Consider the following 20692-nt stretch of genomic DNA (forward strand, 5'->3'; position numbering starts at 1 on the left):
TAGAATATGTTTAGAACATACATTGGACATATATTAAGGCATTGCAAACAGATAAAACTGAAAGGTAAATGGAACCAAATCATTGAAGAATATATACTTTCAATTAGGATAATCTTTGGCATGGGAGTAATAAGAACAAGAACAGTGAGAAGGATGGATTAGAAAAAATAGGAACTAAAGTCAGAGGTACTGACAAAGAAATGTGATCATAAAACTAACAAAAGGTAAAGAATCTATAAAGAAGCTATTTTATTATTTAAATAAAAAGGAAGAATAGAATTTGAGATATGGAAGGCAAGAAAATAAAAGAGAAATCCAGGGTTTTGATGACTCTGAATTTCCACATAGGGAGAAAGCATTCCTCTAAGTCTCATCCAGCTTTGGGCTGTGGAATCAGATCCTGCATGCACTCTGTGATCAAGAACAACCCTCAGTAGGGCTGGCATGAGAAGGGAGAATCAGAATTTATCAAGGGGAGTCCAGCTTTTCAAAAATATCCACTGTAGATACTGAGAAACTGCAGTTTGGAATACCGTGGAGTAAAATTTTTGCATATCTCATGATGATGCTTGAACATCATCATGTAAGAATAACTGGTCTCAAGAACCCTAACTATGAATATGTAAGAGCTAAAGAATAGAAGATTGTGAGAATGAGAAATGAATTATTTTAGTGAGAAAAATTAGACAATGTGAAAACAAGACATTTAAATTACACTATTATGTTAATAGTGATTAACTTGCCTTAAAATGTTAAATTTTATTCAATTAATTATTAGGACATAATTCTTGTTCTATTGCATAATGTTATATTAAAGCAAGAGTAAAGCTTGGGGTTATGTTTGTTTAGATTGATTTTTCCATGTATAATATGTTGCTTTGGTATCTAATTCTTATTTTGAGTGGTAAATGAGATTTTTACATGTAATAACAGTAATTTCACATATTTCCTCTTTTAATATAATTATGCCAATTAAATACATTTTAAACAGCAAACACTTTTCTGTGTTGTTATGCACTCAAATAAAATTATTTTAAAATTTATTAAATCAAACTAAATTTGATTTAATAAATTTTAGAGCTAGTGGCAAATGATAATTTAAATAAAACTTTGAAGCCATATTTCAATAGGGCTCTATTTTTTTTTATTTTTATTTATTTTTTTTTAACATCTTTATTGGGGTACAATTGCCCCACAACGGTGTGTTAGTTTCTGCCCCACAACAAAGTGAATCAGTCACACATAAACACATGTTCCCATATGTCTTCCCTGTTGCGTCTCCCTCCCTCCCACCCTCCCCATCCCACCCCTCCAGGCTGTCACAAAGCACCGAGCCAACATCCCTGTGCCACGCGGCCGCTTCTCACCAGCCATCTACCTTACTGCGTTTGTTAGTGTGTATATGCCCATGACTCTCTCTCGCCCTGTCACAGCTCACCCCTCCCCCTCCCCATAACCCCAAGTCCGTTCTCTAAGAGGTCTGCGTCTTTATTCCTGCTTTACCCCCAGGTTCTTCATGACATTTTTTTCTTAAATTCCATATATATGTGTTAGCATACAGTATTTGTCTTTTTCTTTCTGACTTACTTCACTCTGTATGACAGACTCTAGGTCTATCCACCTCATTACAAATAGCACAATTTCGTTTCTTTTTATGGCTGAGTAATATTCCATTGTATATATGTGCCACATCTTTTTTATCCATTCATCCGATGACGGGCACTTAGGTTGTTTCCATCTCCGGGCTATTGTAAATAGAGCTGCAATGAACATTTTGGTACATGACTCTTTTTGAATTATGGTTTTCTCAGGGTATATGCCCAGTAGTGGGATTGCTGGGTCATATGGTAGTTCTATTTGTAGTTTTTTAAGGAACCTCCATACTGTTCTCCATAGTGGCTGAACCAATTCACATTCCCACCAGCAGTGCAAGAGTGTTCCCTTTTCTCCACACCCTCTCCAGCATTTATTGTTTCTAGATTTTTTGATGATGGCCATTCTAACTGGTGTGAGATGATATCTCATTGTAGTTTTGATTTGCATTTCTCTAATGATTAATGATGTTGAGCATTCTTTCATGTGTTTGTTGGCAGTCTGTATATCTTCTTTGGAGAAATGTCTATTTAGGTCTTCTGCCCATTTTTGGATTGGGTTGTTTGTTTTCTTGTTACTGAGCTGCATGAGCTGCTTGTAAATTTTGGAGATTAATCCTTTGTCGGTTGCTTCATTTGCAAATATTTTCTCCCATTCTGAGGGTTGTCTTTTGGTCTTGTTTATGGTTTCCTTTGCTGTGCAAAAGCTTTGAAGTTTCATTAGGTCCCATTTGTTTATTTTTGTTTTTATTTCCATTACTCTAGGAGGTGGGTCAGAAAGGATCTTGCTTTGATTTATGTCATAGAGTGTTCTGCCTATGTTTTCCTCTAAGAGTTTGATAGTTTCTGGCCTTACATTTAGGTCTTTAATCCATTTTGAGCTTATTTTTGTGTATGGTGTTAGGGAGTGATCTAATCTCATACTTTTACATGTACCTGTCCAGTTTTCCCAGCACCACTTATTGAAGAGGCTGTCCTTTCTCCATTGTACATTACTGCCACCTTTATCAAAGGTAAGGTGTCCATATGTGCATGGGTTTCTCTCTGGGCTTTCTATCCTGTTCCATTGATCTATCTTTCTGTTTTTGTGCCAGTACCATACCGTCTTGATGACTGTAGCTTTGTAGTATAGTCTGAAGTCAGGGAGCCTGATTCCTCCAGTTCCTTCTTTCATTCTCAAGATTGCTTTGGCTATTCGGGGTCTTTTGTGTTTCCATACAAATTGTGAAATTTTTTGTTCTAGTTCTGTGAAAAATGCCAGTGGTAGTTTGATAGGGATTGCATTGAATCTATAGATTGCTTTGGGTAGTAGAGTCATTTTCACAATGTTGATTCTTCCAATCCAAGAACATGGTATATCTCTCCATCTATTTATATCATCTTTAATTTCTTTCATCAGTGTCTTATAATTTTCTGCATACAGGTCTTTTGTCTCCTTAGGTAGGTTTATTCCTAGATATTTTATTCTTTTTGTTGCAATGGTAAATGGGAGTGTTTTCTTGATTTCACTTTCAGATTTTTCATCATTAGTATATAGGAATGTCAGAGATTTCTGTGCATTAATTTTGTATCCTGCCACTTTACCAAATTCATTGATTAGCTCTAGTAGTTTTCTGGTAGCATCTTTAGGGTTCTCTAGGTATAGGATCATGTCATCTGCAAACAGTGACAGCTTTACTTCTTCTTTTCTGATTTGGATTCCTTTTATTTCCTTTTCTTCTCTGATTGCTGTGGCTAAAACTTCCAAAACAATGTTGAATAATAGTGGTGAGAGTGGGCAACCTTGTCTTGTTCCTGATCTTAGTGGAAATGCTTTCAGTTTTTCACCATTGAGGATGATGTTTGCTGTGGGCTTGTCATATATGGCCTTTATTATGTTGAGGAAAGTTCCCTCTATGCCTACTTTCTGCAGGGTTTTTATCATAAATGGGTGTTGAATTTTGTCAAAAGCTTTCTCTGCATCTATTGAGATGATCATATGGTTTTTCTCCTTCAAAGGGCTCTATTTTATATTAAAAAATCTATTTGATATTATGGTGTTCTCATGATTTTGAGAGTTGAAGTAGGAATTAAATTCTTCTTTGGATTTCTTCCTATTAGCCACCACAGTTAAAACATCACTAAGTATTCTTGGCTATCTGCTTGGGAATCAAAGTCCTAATCACTAAGAAACTCAACAGAAATAGGTATAGAGGTAGATATAGATATAGATATACATGCACATATACATATAGATATGGGCATAGTAAATACAAGCATGTGAATTTTGATAATACATAAGCAGAAAAATAGATGTATAGAAAGATTGAGTAAGCACTTTGAGTAACTTTTCCAGTACCTTACTCTCAAAGGGAGTACTGCTTACCTGTTTACCTGGTCTATTCAGGTGTGATCCAGGATAAAGTAAGAGATATTAATTAAGCCTGTTCAGAAAACTACTTTTAAAAAGGACTATAGGGAATTCCTTGGCAAACAGTGGTTAGGACTCAACGCTTCCACTGCTGGGGCCCTGGGTTCAATTTCTGGTTGGGGAAGTAGGATCCTGCAAGCCGCGCAGTGTGGCCATAAATAAATAAATAAATAAATAAATAGTAACTTAAAAAAAATAAAAAGGGCTTTAAAAAGACTACAAAGAGAATAGTTGAGGGAAATGAAGTAACACTTTGGAATAAACGGTTACAGTTTACTAGGTGTTAATGTAAATAAATATATATCTGTGCTATATACATACAAAATTAAATGCACATAATTCTTCTAAGAATATATGATCCAATGAGCATGTGGTGAAATTAGAATTCTCATATTTTGCTGGTAGGAATGGAAAGTGGTGCAGTTTCTTTTGAAAATAGTTCAGCTGTTGCTCTAAATGTTAAACATGGGATATACGATCAAGCAATTCTACTCCTAGGTATATATACCCAAGAAAATGCAGACAAAACTTGGACATGAATGTTCATAATAGCATTGTCCTTAGTAGGCAAAAGTAAAAACAGCCCAAAATGACCATCAATTAATGAATGGATAAATAAAATGTCAATAATAAATGGGAATAAAGTTATTTTACATGCAAAAACATGGATGAACCTTAAAAACATTATGGTAAGTGATGAAGCCCAGCACAAAAGACCACATATTATGTGATTCCATTTATATGATGTCCAAAATTGACAAATCTATAGAGACAGAAAGTAGGCTAAAGGTGGCGCTGATGGATATGGGATTTCTTTGGGGAATGACAAAATATAAAATTATACTGTGGTGATAGTTGCACAACTCTGGATCCATTAAAACTTGCATTTTAAATGGGTTCATTCTAGTTTGTAAATTATATCTTGATATAGCTATTAACATTAATTTATGATCTGGATAACAGGGGGAAAAACCTGAAATAGTTTAAATATATTAACTCCAAACTGATAGAATCAGTGGTGTATATCCAAACAATATAACACTATGCAGCTTTTAAATGGAAAATCAAGAATTGTATTCACTGACAGTGCAGCCTACTAAGCATAATTTTTAGGTGAAAAAATAAAGAGCAGAATATTCTAGTAGTGAAAAGACAAAGCAGACTGGAATATGAGTGTTTATACTATAATTCTCACTTTTGTAAAAAAAAAGTATCTATACATATTATTTGTAAATCAGGTTTTTTGTTGCCTAGGTTATAACACATTTATTTTACTGCTTTTAAAAATCTGTAATGATTTGAAAACTTTTCTTCCCCTTCACTATTAATAGCCACAAGGTCAAAATTTCTTTAGCTCAGTTTCTTTCTTTCTTTGAATACTTCATCATGATTTTAAAGATTCTCCTTCTCTGCTTGTGAGCAGGTCTTCCAGGATTTACACTTGTGAGCAAGTCCATTCCTCCTTCTAAGAAACTGAGGCCAGACAAGTGTCTGCTGACAAGAAGCAAACCCCTCAAGCTGCTGCCCTCCTCAGGGGATTCCGTAGAGCCCCTGGAAGAGAGGGGCAAAGAGTGGAGCGTCCTCTCCTCCACTGAGAGCTCCCCCCACCCCTGCCCCTGAGATTAGCAATCACTGTCACATCAAGGTGTCTTCCTCTAAGGATCAGGCTTGATTATGAATAAAATTAGCATATCTTATTTAATTATTAATTCATACAGAAAAAGACTCTTGAGCGCTTACTACTTGTTATAACAGTGACTGGTCCATCACTGTACTTTTGTCCGAAGTTATCCAAGAGGCAATCAAGCAGATTCTTCGGGCTTATTATTTTGGACTTATAGTAAATCAAGTATTTAGTTAAGAAAGACAAAGAAGTTCAATCTTTACAGTGCTGTTTATTTTAAAAACAATTTTGAAAACCCTGAGCCTTGATTTAGTTCTGAGCTCTCATACATTCATGATTTTTAGAATTAAAAAGAACTATAATTTTAGTGCTCCTTTTTCACATTGCTAATTATATTAATATGACTGTCATCAGGTTGTGCTTAATAAACATTCACATGTACTTTATATTTTTAATCTTTTATGTAAAAGTAAGTTAAAATTTAACAACCAGAACAGATATTTTGTTTCTTGTAAAATATATAATAAATTGAATAAATTTTATTTATTTTAATTCTAAATTCTAAAATAGGTAAATTCATGGCATAATTTATAACTAGTGAAAAAATACTGAAAGTCAAGGACTATTAAGAATAATATATCAGATATAAAATTTGATCCTAATAAGATAAAATGTATCTGGTTAATGCAGTTTTCAAATGTTGATTTATGATTCTGACATTTTAATTGATGGATCAATTGATAGTAATTACTTCTGTGTAATCAGTTAGCAACTTAAATGTGCAACACATTGATTTTTTCAGGTGAGACATGTGCTCCCTGAGCAGCTACAGTAGGAGAAAGAACTAGTGACATTTAATTCAGTCTAATTTATTCCTGAGAAAAATGTGATTGACTGCAGTTCATGAAGTCCACAGCAAGAGTTAGAGAAAATGGTGAAATCATTCAGAAACACTAAAACTAAAAATTAAATTAAAACAAGAAATGCTGAGTAATAAATCCCATGTAATTCAAATTAGCATTGCCATTTAACTTGACGGAAGTTACCTTATAGGGACAAACATATTGCGAGAACAAATGGGGAGAACTACACTAATCCAATAGAATGAAATCAGAGAAAGTTGATTGTAAAGTTACATCAAAGCTGTTAGATTTTATATTATCTATAAAACTAAAAAGCTAAGTAATGGAGTTATGAATTGACCCAAAGATAACCAAATTATTTTTACTTGCTATTTTTCTGGTGAGTGGAGTGATACATTGTATATTTACAAAAATGATTCAAATTCATTTATAAAATATTTATCGGAGAGCTTACTTGGGAACAAGCATTGTTATTAGGGATATGATGAAGAAAAGAGCAGATTGCAGTCCAGAGCAGAAAGAAAAGAGTCAGGCTTAACAACTATAAAAATTAAAATATGGTTATGTTACCTTAAAAAATGTACAACATAAGAGCTGTGAGTTGAGCTTTCATGTCTTACTGAGGACTACAGCCTGGGAGGCAGACTCTCAGCAAGCTCTGAGAAACTATTCAAAGAGGTAAGGGGGGAGCCAAGACATATATGTATTTTTCACTGGGAAAAAAATATGTAGTCAAACATCAGGAGATCACTGCTACTTACAAAGAATAGACACCTCAAATTAATGATTTTAGTGCTTTTCTGTGTATGGGAAGATGCAAGAATCAGGGCTCACTGAAATCTTTTCTTAGATGTGCATCCTAACTACCTAAGGCCAGTATGCAAAACACAGAATGCTTCCTGTTTTCTCCATCCTGAATTTCCTGAAAGGTGCAGTGTCAGTGGGCAACTGCAGTGGCGAATGGCTTGATCCTTGTAGAACTGGAACACGGGCAACGTTTTCTTTTCTTCACAGTTACAAACTATGATAAACAACATAAAGAAGAATTTCAGGTTGTAAAAGGACTGTAAAACAAAAGAAACTGACCTGCACATTAACATTATTTTCGTAAAATGTTTTTATGAATCATCTATTTCACTTTCCTCAGCTTTTTATCCCAGTAAGTTGACATATGAATACAAAGTAGACACAAAAATAACTGTCTCTAATTGTCACTCAGACAATATTTTTGAACTGACTTCTTTTACCAAGATTTTATCTTTATAACAGTGTACAAAATAAAGATTTACTCAGATAGTTAAATTGTTGATTATTTTTATTGCAGCAAGATTTTTTACATTTAAAAGATAACTCTCAATGATTTTGTGAAGTGAAAATTTCAATTTGAAAAACAATAGATATATGTATATGGATAACTGAATCACTTTGTTGTACAACTGAAGGTAACACATCGTTAATCAACTATAATATAAAATAAAATGTTAAAAAATATTCAAAAGCACTGGTTCTCAAACAACACAAAACACTCAGGAGTACAGTGAAGACATTAATTCAACAAATACTTAATAAAGTCTCTACTAAGAATAGGGAATTCTGACAAAATGAGGAATCTGTGTGTGGAAGAAAAATGGAAAAAATAGTGACCAGTGTACATACAACCTAGTAGAAGTATGTACATAAAATAATAATACTACAAGCAGGTGGGAAATATTCTAGCAGTGGTACAATGACGTCATCGAATTTTAGAAAGGTGAGAAACATCAATTTCACCTTGGTGGGCTAAGAGCAACCAACAAGGCTGTGTTGAGGAAATGATGGAGATCTTGACTTGGCACGTTAGATGAAATATACACAGGAATAGAGGAACAACAATGCATAGAAAGTGGTTTGAACAAACTTCAAAAATTAGGAAAGCCCGGGTCTTTAAGGAATAGTAATCTCACTTGGTTTGAGAGAAGTTAAGGTACTTATTAGGAATCATGATAAAACAGGCTGGAAAGCAGAGAGGAATTCGATTATCAAGAGGCTTTGAATGTAAAAGTAAGGAATGTCAATTTACAGTAATTCAAAGGAAATTGGTTTCTGTTCATTAGTTTTTAGGGAAGAAAAAAATTAAACTGGCAGTAAAATTGGTGAAAAAAATGAGAGTCATTTGTAGCATATCTTTTGGTTAACTCCTAAAATGAATGAAAGTGACTTTGAAAAATACACATTGCTAGCAATCAACCTAGAAATAGTTCAAGTTCAAGCAGTTTTACCACTAAAATGTCACATGGCCTAAATTCTTCATCTTAGGCTCACATGGTTTAGAAGAGCTGAAGTAGAACTATGTTTAGCCCAAATTTGAATTATTTTACGTTAGAGAACTGACTCAGGCTTGTACAGGCCGATGCATTCAGGTTTCTCAGGACTTTGAGGAAATTAATGAGGCTTCTCAGAAGAAACAAGTATCTTGACTCCACGATTCCCCCACGGTCCCATTTGCAACATTTATAAATCCTACAATTGTAGAACAAACGTGACAATCCTATGTGCCCTCAGCTGAACCTTGGATGACTATTGGTTTTATCTCCCTCTTATTTTAAACCAAAGTTTCTGTTATTTCTATTTAAGTCCTGGCTCTTTTACTTATACTACTTTTTTCTGATCTGTTTATAAATCTAGATCCCAGGATTCTACCCCGTCAGCAACATCCGCGTCTGTCCCTCCTTCTGGGGCCGCGGAAGGAGCCGGTTCCCCGGGGGCCTCACTCGTCCCCCGCGTGGCGCCGGCCACGTGCCAAGGGCGCGTGTGTCACCACGGGGGCACCTGCCGCACCGTCCTCCTCCCGGGGGGCGTCTTCTCCTTCCAGTGCGACTGTCCGCTCCATTTCACCGGCCGGTTCTGTGAACGAGGTAACCAATCTTCACTATCCCCCTGTATTTCCTTTTCAAAACTTCTCCAGAGGGTGGAAAACAATAGAAACCTATCATAAACACGTTGATGGCTATTAGCACAAACAAGAAACATCTGTATAATTTTATTTAAAAACGCATTCTGATAGAACATTTTCAGTTCAGTATTGCAGAACCAACTATATATATATATATATATATATATATATATATATATATATATATATATATATATATATATTTTTTTTTTTTTTTTTTTTTTCATTAGAACTGCCATTCAGAGTACATTTGCAATCGCCACACAACATAGGAACTAAAATTCAAATGTAGTGCTATTTAGGGAGTTTCTTTAAAGTTATGGTGCATCCATCCTTTGTCACCATAGAAACAATTAAGTTCTAATTCACATTTTTATTGCTTAATTGTTAATCAAATCGCTTCTTTATATTTCAAAAGCAGATCCCCGTATTGAAGTTATTTTGGTGTTTAAGAAGAGCACATTATTTTTCTGATGCTTAAGAGTATGGTTTTAGCATTAATTAAGCTATTGATGAATCAAAAGAAAATTCCCTTTTTGTCAACATCTAATGGCCTCCTAAGAGTGTCTCAGTTAATTAAAGCAGTGCTGGGCAAGACAGCCAGAAATGCCCCGGGCAGATGACCAAAGCATTAGGTCCTGACGCAGCTGGCCTGTCCCTGCAGGAAGCCTGGAGAGTGTCATTCTGTTCTATGTAAAATTGACCACGAGTTCTAAATTAGGGGAGGGGTAGGGATTACTACTGGGTGATGATTCAGACGGCAGAGAATTTCACTGCTTCTCCGAGACTGTGTTAAATAACTCCTTTTTTAAATACCAAAATGTGGGACGTCCAAAAGAGAATTCAAAGGTATACGTATGTGTTATTCAGCTCTCCTTCCCAAACAATCTTGTGTGACTGCTATGTATGCGTTGCTGTTTAGCCAAGGAAGCAAGGAAGCACAATCAAAAGCACAGAAATGGAAACATGGTCTATTTTCATGTTCATTGTAAAAACGTGTCCTTAAAGTCTATTTTGTAACTGTAAAATGGTTTTGAAGACACATCACTATTGCTTGATTTTTGAGTGAATATTTTATATGTCTGCAAAATACCATGAGACATGCATGTTTTGCTGCCATCTGAGACCATTGGTATTACATACCGTGAGTGGACTTCTAGGGACATAATTTGGATGGTAAAGATCTTTTAGATCCATATGTAGACCTGAGAGGTTTTTTCTTTCTTTAATTTCACAGTAGGTAAAGCCTTAGCAAAATACCCTCCTTACCTTTCTTAAAATATACTCTGATATTTTAAGGTTTTTTTAAATCTGAATTTACTGACAGTGATGAATTTGATGTTGTGAAAACAGGGGTCCTCAGTTACGGAATGTGTCCCTTGTCCCCCGTACGGGCCAAACCACAAGTCTTCCCACTGAGCTTCAGTCCTCTCCTCGGACCCCTCACTCTGTGGCTTTAACACCTCACACAGTGACCCATACTTCCCTCCAGAAAAAGAGAAACCTGGGTTTACCTGGAATTAAACCCCAGGATTGACTGAGGTTTGTTTGGTGTTTGGGTGGCAGAATGTAGGACACTGACCTCAGGAAAAGAAGTGGGGAACTCTGCTCTATATTCACTTTTGGGAATATTTCATTTTTTCCAACATTATTAAGCACTTTCTACCTTCTATATTTTAACTGTTTTTCCTGTTGATTTTGCAGTATTTTTTAAACTAATAAATTTTATGATAACATGGTGCTAAAACCAGATAATCTACCACAGAATATTTATTTCTAAGTGTATAGTCAGAAAGTGTGAACAAATAATCATTACCAATGAGACAATTGTTTTTTTTAAAGAAACTTTAAGTCAGTTATATCTGAGGTGTATGATACACTAAACAAAGTTCATGCAGTAGGACTCTTTAGATTATTAGATATCATAGTATTACCTATGATTTTATTGTTGTTCTTGCCTGTTGGGGAAATATTTCAGTATAAAACTTAGACTGTGATGAGATGTGCATTTTTAGAATTGAGAATATTATTTCTAATTGTAAAAATTATACCTTTTCCCTTGTTCAACTCTTTTTTTTCTTGAAGTATAGTTCATTTATAGTATTGTGTTGGTTTTAGGTGTACAGCATAGTGATTCCGTTTTTTCTTTTGCAGATTATACTCCATTATAGGTCATTATAAGATATTGTGTATGACTTCCTGTGCTATACTGTAAATAATTGTTCCTTATATACATATTTATTTTTAACCATTTACCATCTAAATTCATGTTAAGTATCTTTCCTCTTTCAGTCATGAAGAAAGCCAAGAACAGGTTTGTGTTCTCAATCTAATGCTCTAAATATAAGTCATACTAGCATGCATCTTAGAACCCAGATCACAGATGAGGATTATTGCTTAAGGCCCATGATTCAGGAATCTGGTACCATAACGAGGCTTTTTATATATAGCATTCTCCAGGTTGGCCAGATGCACCATTTCTAAGCATAGATTTCAATAAATAGTATCGTATGCCAGCTTCAAAATATGTCAACTACCTGCTAAAAATCTTGCTTTGGATACACAGTCTCTAAATCTCTCTCTCTCTGTCTCTCTCTCTCTCTCCATATATATATAATATATATATATATATCATATAACTTTATTCATTTATTGAAGAATAATTGATTTACAATGCCTTAGTTTCAGGTGTACAGCAAAGTGATTCAGTTTATATATACATATATATATACACAATTTTTAAGATTCTTTTCCCATATAGGTTATTACAAAATATTGAATATAGTTCCCTGTGCAATACAGTAGGTCCTTGTTGTTTATCTGTTTTATAGATAGTAGTGTGTATTCTCAAATTCCTAATTTATCCCTCCCCCCCGCCAACCTCTCCCCTTTGGTAACCATAAGTTTGTTTTCTATGTCTTTGAGTCTGTTTCTGTTTTGTAAATAAGTTCATTTGTATCATATATTTTTTTAGATTCCACATATACGTGATAACATATCATATTTGTCATTCTCTGTCTGACTTACTTCACTTAGTATGATAATCTCTAGGTCCATCCGTGTTGCTGCAAATGGCATTCTTTCGTTCTTTTTTACGCTTAGTAATATTCCATCACATATATGTACCACATCTTCTTTATCCATTCCTCTGTTGATGGACATTTATGTTGCTTCCATGTCTTGACTATTGTAAACAGTGCTGCAATGAACATTGGGGTGCATGTGTGTTTTCAAATTATGGTTTTCTCTGGATATATGCCCAGGAGAGCTACCATATGATCCTATAATATATAATTTCTGAGAACTGTTGTCAGTATTAAAATGATTAGAATTTACAGATAGATTGCTATGAAAATGACTGCTTAAATGAGTCCCTTATTGAGTACATTCAACATCTAAACCATCCGAACTTCTGCTTTAGGAATGAAACTTGCATACTCTCATTGTGAAGAGTTCTGATTGACCAGACACTGTACTGGGTGCTTCATGCATCTTATTTCACTTAACCATCAGAGTAACCCAACCGAAGTCAGCTCTCTAAATGACCCCCATTTACAAATGAGAAATTGAAGGCCTCTAGCTGTTAAATTACTCCCTTTAGGTCGCACAGCTTGCACGTGGTGGAGATGAGATTAGAAGCCATCTCAGCAGACTCCACAATTCACATTTAACCACTGTGCTCTATTGCTACACTCGTTAGAAAATCAAATTTAATATGACATGGAATTTCTAATTTTTCTCACTCTTTCATGTTTATAAAAATGTATCTTTATGTCAGGGAAAAGAGAGTTTTCTTTAAAAAATCAAATTTCAAAAATCAGAAAAACAAAGAAGTTAATGTTAATCTAATAATTTTTCATGACCCACTTAAAAGTAAGCTGAGAAGCATATTGGGTGATCTGAAAAGAATTGTAACTGAGTGGTAGTATTTTTCCATAATGATTTCAGTAAAACTATAATGTAGAAAGTAGATTAAGAATATTTGAATTTCAGAAAAATCTAGACATAGATGATGAAAGAACATGACTCTCTGAAAAAAATATATAATTGCAGAGTCATCTACCCATAAAGATATTTTCAAAACTGATTTTTCTTCATAGCCTTGCTCCTTTTTCTTTCCAGTGCATACATTCAACCTGTAAGAGAATGTTAAATTATTTTATTTTAACAACCTTGATTTTTCACAGCAAAATGGAGGTGCCAGTTAAGTGTGAGTTTTAACTAAAATAGCATTAGATTCAGCAACACAGAGAAAGGGTTTGCAGGGCTGTAGGACTCAGTACTAGTTCACCCATACACATATTTCCCATGTACTTGGCATTACATCCTGGGCGCTACTTTATCAAATCATCTAATCACCTAATAATATTGACTTATAGAATCAGTTTGATTTAATATGTTCCTTTTTTTTCTCAACACATGCTATCTTAATTCATATTAGCTGAACCTCGTTGCCTGCTTTGTCGTAATGATCCTGCATCTCACCAGGAGAGACAGAAGAGCCTGTATTCTTGCTTTGTTTTAGATGGCTGTGTGCAGGCAGATGGCTGTCCCCTACTGTAAAGTTCAGAGTGACAGATTTAGAATATCAGTGCTTTGTGCTGCAGGAAAGCATGTGCCTCTGACTATTAATTGTAGGATTAACATTTGTAAACAGTCCCATACTTTTTAGTGTTCTATAAAACAGTTTTATAAATAGTGTAGTAAAGGAGTATTTAAATGCCATACATTAAAAACCAAGAAATCATTTATTTGATATCCTGTCTCTGTATGTTCCATATATGCTTAAAGGTCAGCTGCACTGAGTAAATTGCAAACGTAGAAATAAAAATGAGAGGTTTTACTAGGTGTTTCGTCTTGTTTGTTTTTTTTTTGAAAAAAGACGGCCTGAATGTCTGCTTTGTTTTTACCGTAATCAGAACATATTTTAAAGGCATATTAGAGTAGTCTGAATGTATTTGTTAACTATAGTCAGGTAGCTGGATGTCAGATGTTCCGGAGCCAAGAAGGCAGAGATAGTCAGCATCTAATAACAATGATCTATCTCCCGGCCAGAGGACGGATGGTCTGCATCGTCAGAGAAGGGCCAAGAAATGGGTGTTGGCCTTTTCAAACATAACATTCCTGCCCGAAAATCCATCTTTAAAAGCAGAGGGCAATGCTGCATATTTATCAGTAAATGACAACGGCTGAAATATTAAGATGTTAAGTTGAGAGTGAATGGGGATTGAGGTCAAGGGCAGAGGCTGACAGGAGACGAGACCACCTGTGGGCAGAGACAGAGGGTTCTGTTTTTGGAGCATGGGCAAGGGAAGGCCCCCATCTTCCCTGCCCTCGCACCACCAGTTGCTGCCATTCTCCACCATGAGCACCATGTTCAGCTGGTAGAAAATGACAGCTCCCCCCTCATTCTGGTGCTGATAACTGTAAAAACTACATGTCCATCAATCTCTCTACTTACATTGGTAATAATCTAGAAATTTCCATCTAGGAAGAGGAGGGAAACATATACCCCTGTGCCCATCAAAAATGGATGACATTTATTTTATTTGTCTCCTTTATTGACTTAAATAGCATCCTTTAATTCCCTTACCATTCAACACATCCAATTAAAAAATCCTTAGTGGAACACCTATACATTAGTACCACACATGGAGTCAGTCATCAGAGGTGGTGTGAGGATCACATTTTTGTCTTTAAGTTTTCAAGTGGTTGTGAGCATGGAGGGTGGGTTGGGAGGATGCAAGGAAGGGAAGACAAGCCAGACACGCAGGTCAGCTACCATTCACTACTTACGAAGTCATAGAATGTCTCAGACTACACTATACTATTAGTTAAAATAGTAAGCATTAAAAAGTCGTTTATTTAACAAACTCTAGAACACTCATTTTTGTCTCTCTTCTCTTAACTATCTGTGCTTATATTATCTGCCTCCTGCTAGATTAGAGGGTCTTTTAGACAGAACCCTGAAGCCTTACACACGATCTCTTCACTGATAGCTGCCAGATTTGTAATCCAGCTCTGACCTTTGTTGTATGTCAGACATGCATATTACACTTGTATGTCAAACAAGGCCTTTCACACAGAAATAGGCCATGACTCTTATAGAGAAGGTGTCTCTCATTCTTACACTAATATATTAATTCATTTACAAATTGTCAGATGAAGTCATTCATGCACATTTCTACCACACATTCTTTGCATATTTTTGATGTGCTAAGCACTGCCTCAAACACTGATCACACATTAGAGAATAAGATGGACATATTCCCTGCTCTCTCTTTGTCTTTTACAAGTAGTATAAACCAATCGAGAAGTAAATGTTCAAATATATAATTCCAATTGATATATAGACTCTGAAACAGAGTGCTGTAACAAAGAAGAATAGAGTGGGGTGAGGTGGGAGTGGAGAAAGACCCATTTAGAAATTTACAACAAGCAAATGTCATTCAATCTAAAATTAAAAATCAGAAGGTGCCAATCCTTTGAAAAACAGAGAAGAGAAAGTTCCAGACAAAGAGAATATTATGTTATCATGGAAATGAATATGTAAGAATGACTTTTTACCAGTTCTTTTTTTAAATAAAAACTGTAAGTACTAATAATTTTCTTAGTTAAAATTGGGGCTGAAACAAATTAATGATAAAAGCAATTCCTTTAATTTCATGCATCTACTTATTCAAATTTGTAATGGGCCCATTGTTCCTGCTCTCAAGGAATTTAGTAAAGTTTTATGGTCAAATGCTATTTTTTAGCAATTACTGCAGTACACTCTTTCAAAGAAAACATTAAGCATTTCCATATAAGCATGTATTGCCAGATAGTTAAATTGATATAGTTTGTTGAATTCTAGCTTATTATTTGTCATTTTACCATTTTAAATAATGATAGAAAAGCCACACTAATGCTTTGGTATTATACTATTTACAGTGAAATAGTAAAGATTTGAAAGAAAGTTCTGTTTTGTAGTTAACTAGAAGACATCAGTGCAAAGAACTGAAAGATTAAAAACTTGGAGGATATGAGAATAGACCAACAGCAAAAACAAAGGCTGATGTTGACCTGCCCTAAAATGTTACTACACAATGGCAAAATGGAAGAACTAGGATGCCAAAAGCTAATCAAGATTAAATCACATGGCCTCTGGGAGATTTATTTTCAGGCAAGTACACTCTTCAACATGTGATGTGCCTTTGGCAGGAAACAATTAATAGAACTTGTACTTAAGAGGTGCCATCATGCCCTCACTCATAAATATAATTTTATTAATGAAACTGAGAACCATCTGAGCAAAAGAATTTATTCTTTAAACTGTCCTTGAAATACTAAATCCACTTCAATTGCTTTAATCTACTTTGCTAAGGTGTCTCTGTGGATATCTCTTTATTCTCCATCCTAGGATCGTAGATATGGATGTGAATAAATCTGAATAGGTAGAGAGAGAGATGGAAATCAAACCAGTCCTCACACATATGTCTGTCACCCTCTGTCTGTAGTGCCATTTGCTTCTGTGGATTAAAAATCAGGAATGGATGCTTTGGGTCATCTCAGTGCCTCTGGTAATTAACATCAGGTGCAGTGGTAACTAAGAAAGAAGAAGGAAACGCTAAACATTGCCAGTTCATACTTGGGACTTACCATGCTAAGCTCTTTTCCTGCACTTTCTCTTTCCATCATCACACTGACCCTGTGAGTCAGATAATACTTTATTAGTCAAAGTTATTTTTGTTTCCAAGTGATGGAAATCAACTCAATAAATAATAGCTTATATTTATTGTATGCTTAAGATGTGTTAGGCATTGTTCTTAATCTTAGCCTGTAGTGACTCACTTATTCCTCGTGAATGAGTATTATTTTGAAGTAAATACTATCCTCTCCCCATAATTCAGTAGAGAAAATGGATGCAGAGTGTTTAAGTAACTTGTCCATAGTTACTTAACCAGTAAATTTGGAATTGGGATTTGAATCCAAGTTCTTAAAACTATCCTTCCTGTCTGATCCAAGTTCATGTGAGCAAAGACAGAAAAATTTAGTTGTAAAAGCATAAAGGAGGAATATCATAGAACCCCAGAATGGGGATGCAGCGGTGTCACCAGAAAGAGACTAGAAGCAGGAACAAAAAGCATTCTGGGTACATTCTGTACTGGAGTCATGTTTCACGTTCTCACCAGGTCCCAGCTGACAATGGTGTTTGAATCAACACGATAGGGTCCTTCCCCCATGGAAAGGCTGAATCTTGGATCGACCCAGGAGAAAAGACGCATGGCTAAGGTCACCACCCCTAGCCCAGTCACTCTGGCTAAAACTATGCTGTGCCAGCCTGGGTGCTGAAAGAGATCACAAAGCAGTGACCAAGAAGGAAGAATCATTATGGGCTTGGAATATGCCACAAAATGTGTAAACGGCAATCATCAGTATCCCCATCCTACTGAAGAAGAAACTGAGGCACAGAGAAAGTAATTTGCCTGGGTCATGCAGTGATGGACAAAGCCAGAACTCAAACCAAGGCTGGTTTGATGCCAAATAATTGTTCTTTTTACCACTCACTATACTTTTCTGTTTTAAAATCTCCATTAAGAGTATAGGGTATAAGCATTGGGCCAATGTCATCTATATTGACATAGTAATGAATTTAGCTCATTAAATGACCTGACTAGGCAGGTTACATTCAAGAATAATCTAATTTCCCCCAGCACCAATTTACGATGTTTTCTGCCAGATTTCTCTTTTTATTTTGAGCCAATCTGGACACAGCCCATAGCTTTCAGGTCACTTGCAGGTATTAAAAAGTCTAATCCAATGTAACTAACTAATACAATTTCATTCCCATGCCCAGTTTGAAGTTGTCCACACCCTCTTGTCCCTCCTGTGGATACATCTCCTCCCTAAAACTAGAGCTTCCTCCCTAAAACTAGAGCTTCAAGGGTCCGCTCAAGGGTAGAAGAAATCGGGAGAAGTGTGAATTCTGATTCTTGAGCAGTGGCTGATGGGGACAGTGAATGCATTCTGTCACTGCAGGGGCATCAGTGACTTGGTGATTACCTGAAACACATTTCTCTGTGGTGGGCTGTGCACTCTCTCATATAGATTTGGAGGGTGATAATAACTGGACCAATTAGCCTCTTCTTAGTTTGTACTACAAAGATATGTTTAATACCATCTTCAGAAAGGGAGATAATTATCATGAGTTGCCTGCAGTTTGGAGACTTTAATAAAGTCCTCTTATAGATGCTGTTATATTAACATAAAGCTAGAGTACATTTTAATCAAGATGGAAAAGAATCCAATATCTAGGAATAATGGTATTTCTTCCTGCAGTTCTTTTCAAATATGTACACTGATGTATCCCTAGTAGCAGAGGAGATTCAACTCTACTCAAAAGGGTTCTAAGGACAAAACTGAATTCCAAAGGTCTTGGGAGTCTCTTGTTTCTTTAATCTTAAAAGTTGCATACTCTTTACATTCTACAGCGTGTGCATTGTGATAAAAAGGAAATGAAATCATCCTCCAGAAATTTTCATGTTTATCCTATGGCCACAAGCAACCTGATATGCTGATGCAGATTCCTGGAAACACATCTATCTCAGAAGAATAGATTTACTGAAAAAGGCAGTAGGGTGGGAGTGAGAAGATGTGGAATCCTTCTCAGCCCAGCCCTTAATTGGCTATGCAGAATTAGGGGAATCATGACTCTTTTGACCTTTAGGTTCTCTACCTTAAGAGTGGCAGAGTTAGAATTAACTTGCAAGCCCCTTTCAGCTTTAAAATGTACTGACACCATATTGCTCTCTAACATGAAACTGTTACTGAGTCCAAGCTCATACTGCTCACCACACAACAATAAATTGAGAGACATGGTGTTGGGGCAGGGAATAGTGACTTTATTCGGAAAACCAGCAAACTGAGAAGATGGTGGACTAGTGTCCCAAAGAACCATCTTACCTGAGTTAGAATCCAGGCTTCTTTTATACTAAAAGGGGAGGGGATAGGGTCAAACATTTCCTGGTTCTGGTCAAACTCTGGAGGGGATGTGTTAATTTCTTCTTTCCTGCAGCCATTCACAGGTAGGCCTGGTCAGGATGTTGTCTGTGAGCTAAACAAAGTTATTTTAGCTTAATGCTTATTACACGGGAGGCAGGGTTCCCTAAGGTGGCCATTATGTATAATTTAAGCTTATAGGCAACATCCCCTTAGTGGTTAACTTGCAGCAAAAGCAATAGAATACAAAGGTTAAAGTAAAAGAAACAGATCCAATATGGAGTCGGATTTATTCTTCCCTAGTGCAAAACCTCTGGGGTTCAATTTAGCCATTGCTGTGGACTTGGGACTAAGAGGAAGCCTCTTCACCTTGCCTGGAGAGCTTGCTGGTCAGGCTCTTTTCCTACTTTGCTCTCCAGTTGTTACATGATGAGTTCCCAGAGAAGGAGAATCCTAGAAAGCGATTATAAAGCAGAAGTTTTATTAAGGGAGCACTTTTAAGATCTACACACATAGGGAAAAGAAGGCAGCTGGATTTGACAGCAAGTGCTTCACAACATCTGCCCCACCAATATCCTTCTGCATCCTCTAAGGTTCAACCATGAGCTACCCTGGTCTTTTCCAGCCTAGAAATTCTAAAATTGTCTTCTCTTTTGTGCTTCTCTGACATTACTCACACACAGAGCAATTTCTGAAAAACAAAGGACTTTGGGAGAAAGGATGCTGTTTGGAGTTGTAGGGAATATCTTGAAGTCCATAGTTTCACTTATTTTTTTATTTCTAATTAGGAGATTTGGTTTCCCTCATGGAGTGAGAGAATGTGATTTCTTTCGACATGTTATTGCCTGAGGTTCCCTCATTGACACGCAGGGGTTTCACTCATCTGGATCCATGACAGACTTCTTTTCCAAATGATCTGTGCTTGGTTTTTCTTCCAAATTCATCTCCTTTTCTGACACACATTGCCCTCCATGATCTGATGCCTGCCTGCTTCTCTGGCTTTGTTTTCCTCCAACCTCAAGCCATTCAAAATTTTAATCCAGTCATGCTGAGGGATTTGTAATTTCCCGGCCTTTCCTTTCCTCTCCTGTGTCATGCCCCATGCCTTCCGATGTTCCATGTGGAATATCCTTCTTGATCTGGTTAGCTGCTTTTCTTCCTTAAAGACTTGGGCCAATTATTATTTTCTCTGGGAAGCTGTCTTCTGTGATTCACATTCCAACCTGCTTTTGTTTCCACTCTACTTTCCCATAATATCTTGTGCCTTTTCCTATTGTTGTATTTACAGACTTT

The 20692-nt window shown here is 36.0% G+C and overlaps 1 protein-coding gene across 2 annotated transcripts in view; it reads left to right on the forward strand.

The window, feature by feature from the left end:
* Positions 1-20692, forward strand: part of EYS (eyes shut homolog) — a 1666475-nt gene that overhangs the window by 1150707 nt on the left and 495076 nt on the right. For both annotated transcript variants that reach the window (XM_067702876.1, XM_067702877.1), the window contains exon 29: positions 9154-9383. In XM_067702876.1, coding sequence (XP_067558977.1) covers positions 9154-9383 — 230 coding nt within the window. The remainder of the gene's footprint in view (positions 1-9153; positions 9384-20692) is intronic.

The sequence above is a fragment of the Pseudorca crassidens genome, chromosome 13 (genome assembly GCF_039906515.1).
Source record: "Pseudorca crassidens isolate mPseCra1 chromosome 13, mPseCra1.hap1, whole genome shotgun sequence".
Taxonomy (NCBI): Eukaryota; Metazoa; Chordata; class Mammalia; order Artiodactyla; family Delphinidae; genus Pseudorca; species Pseudorca crassidens.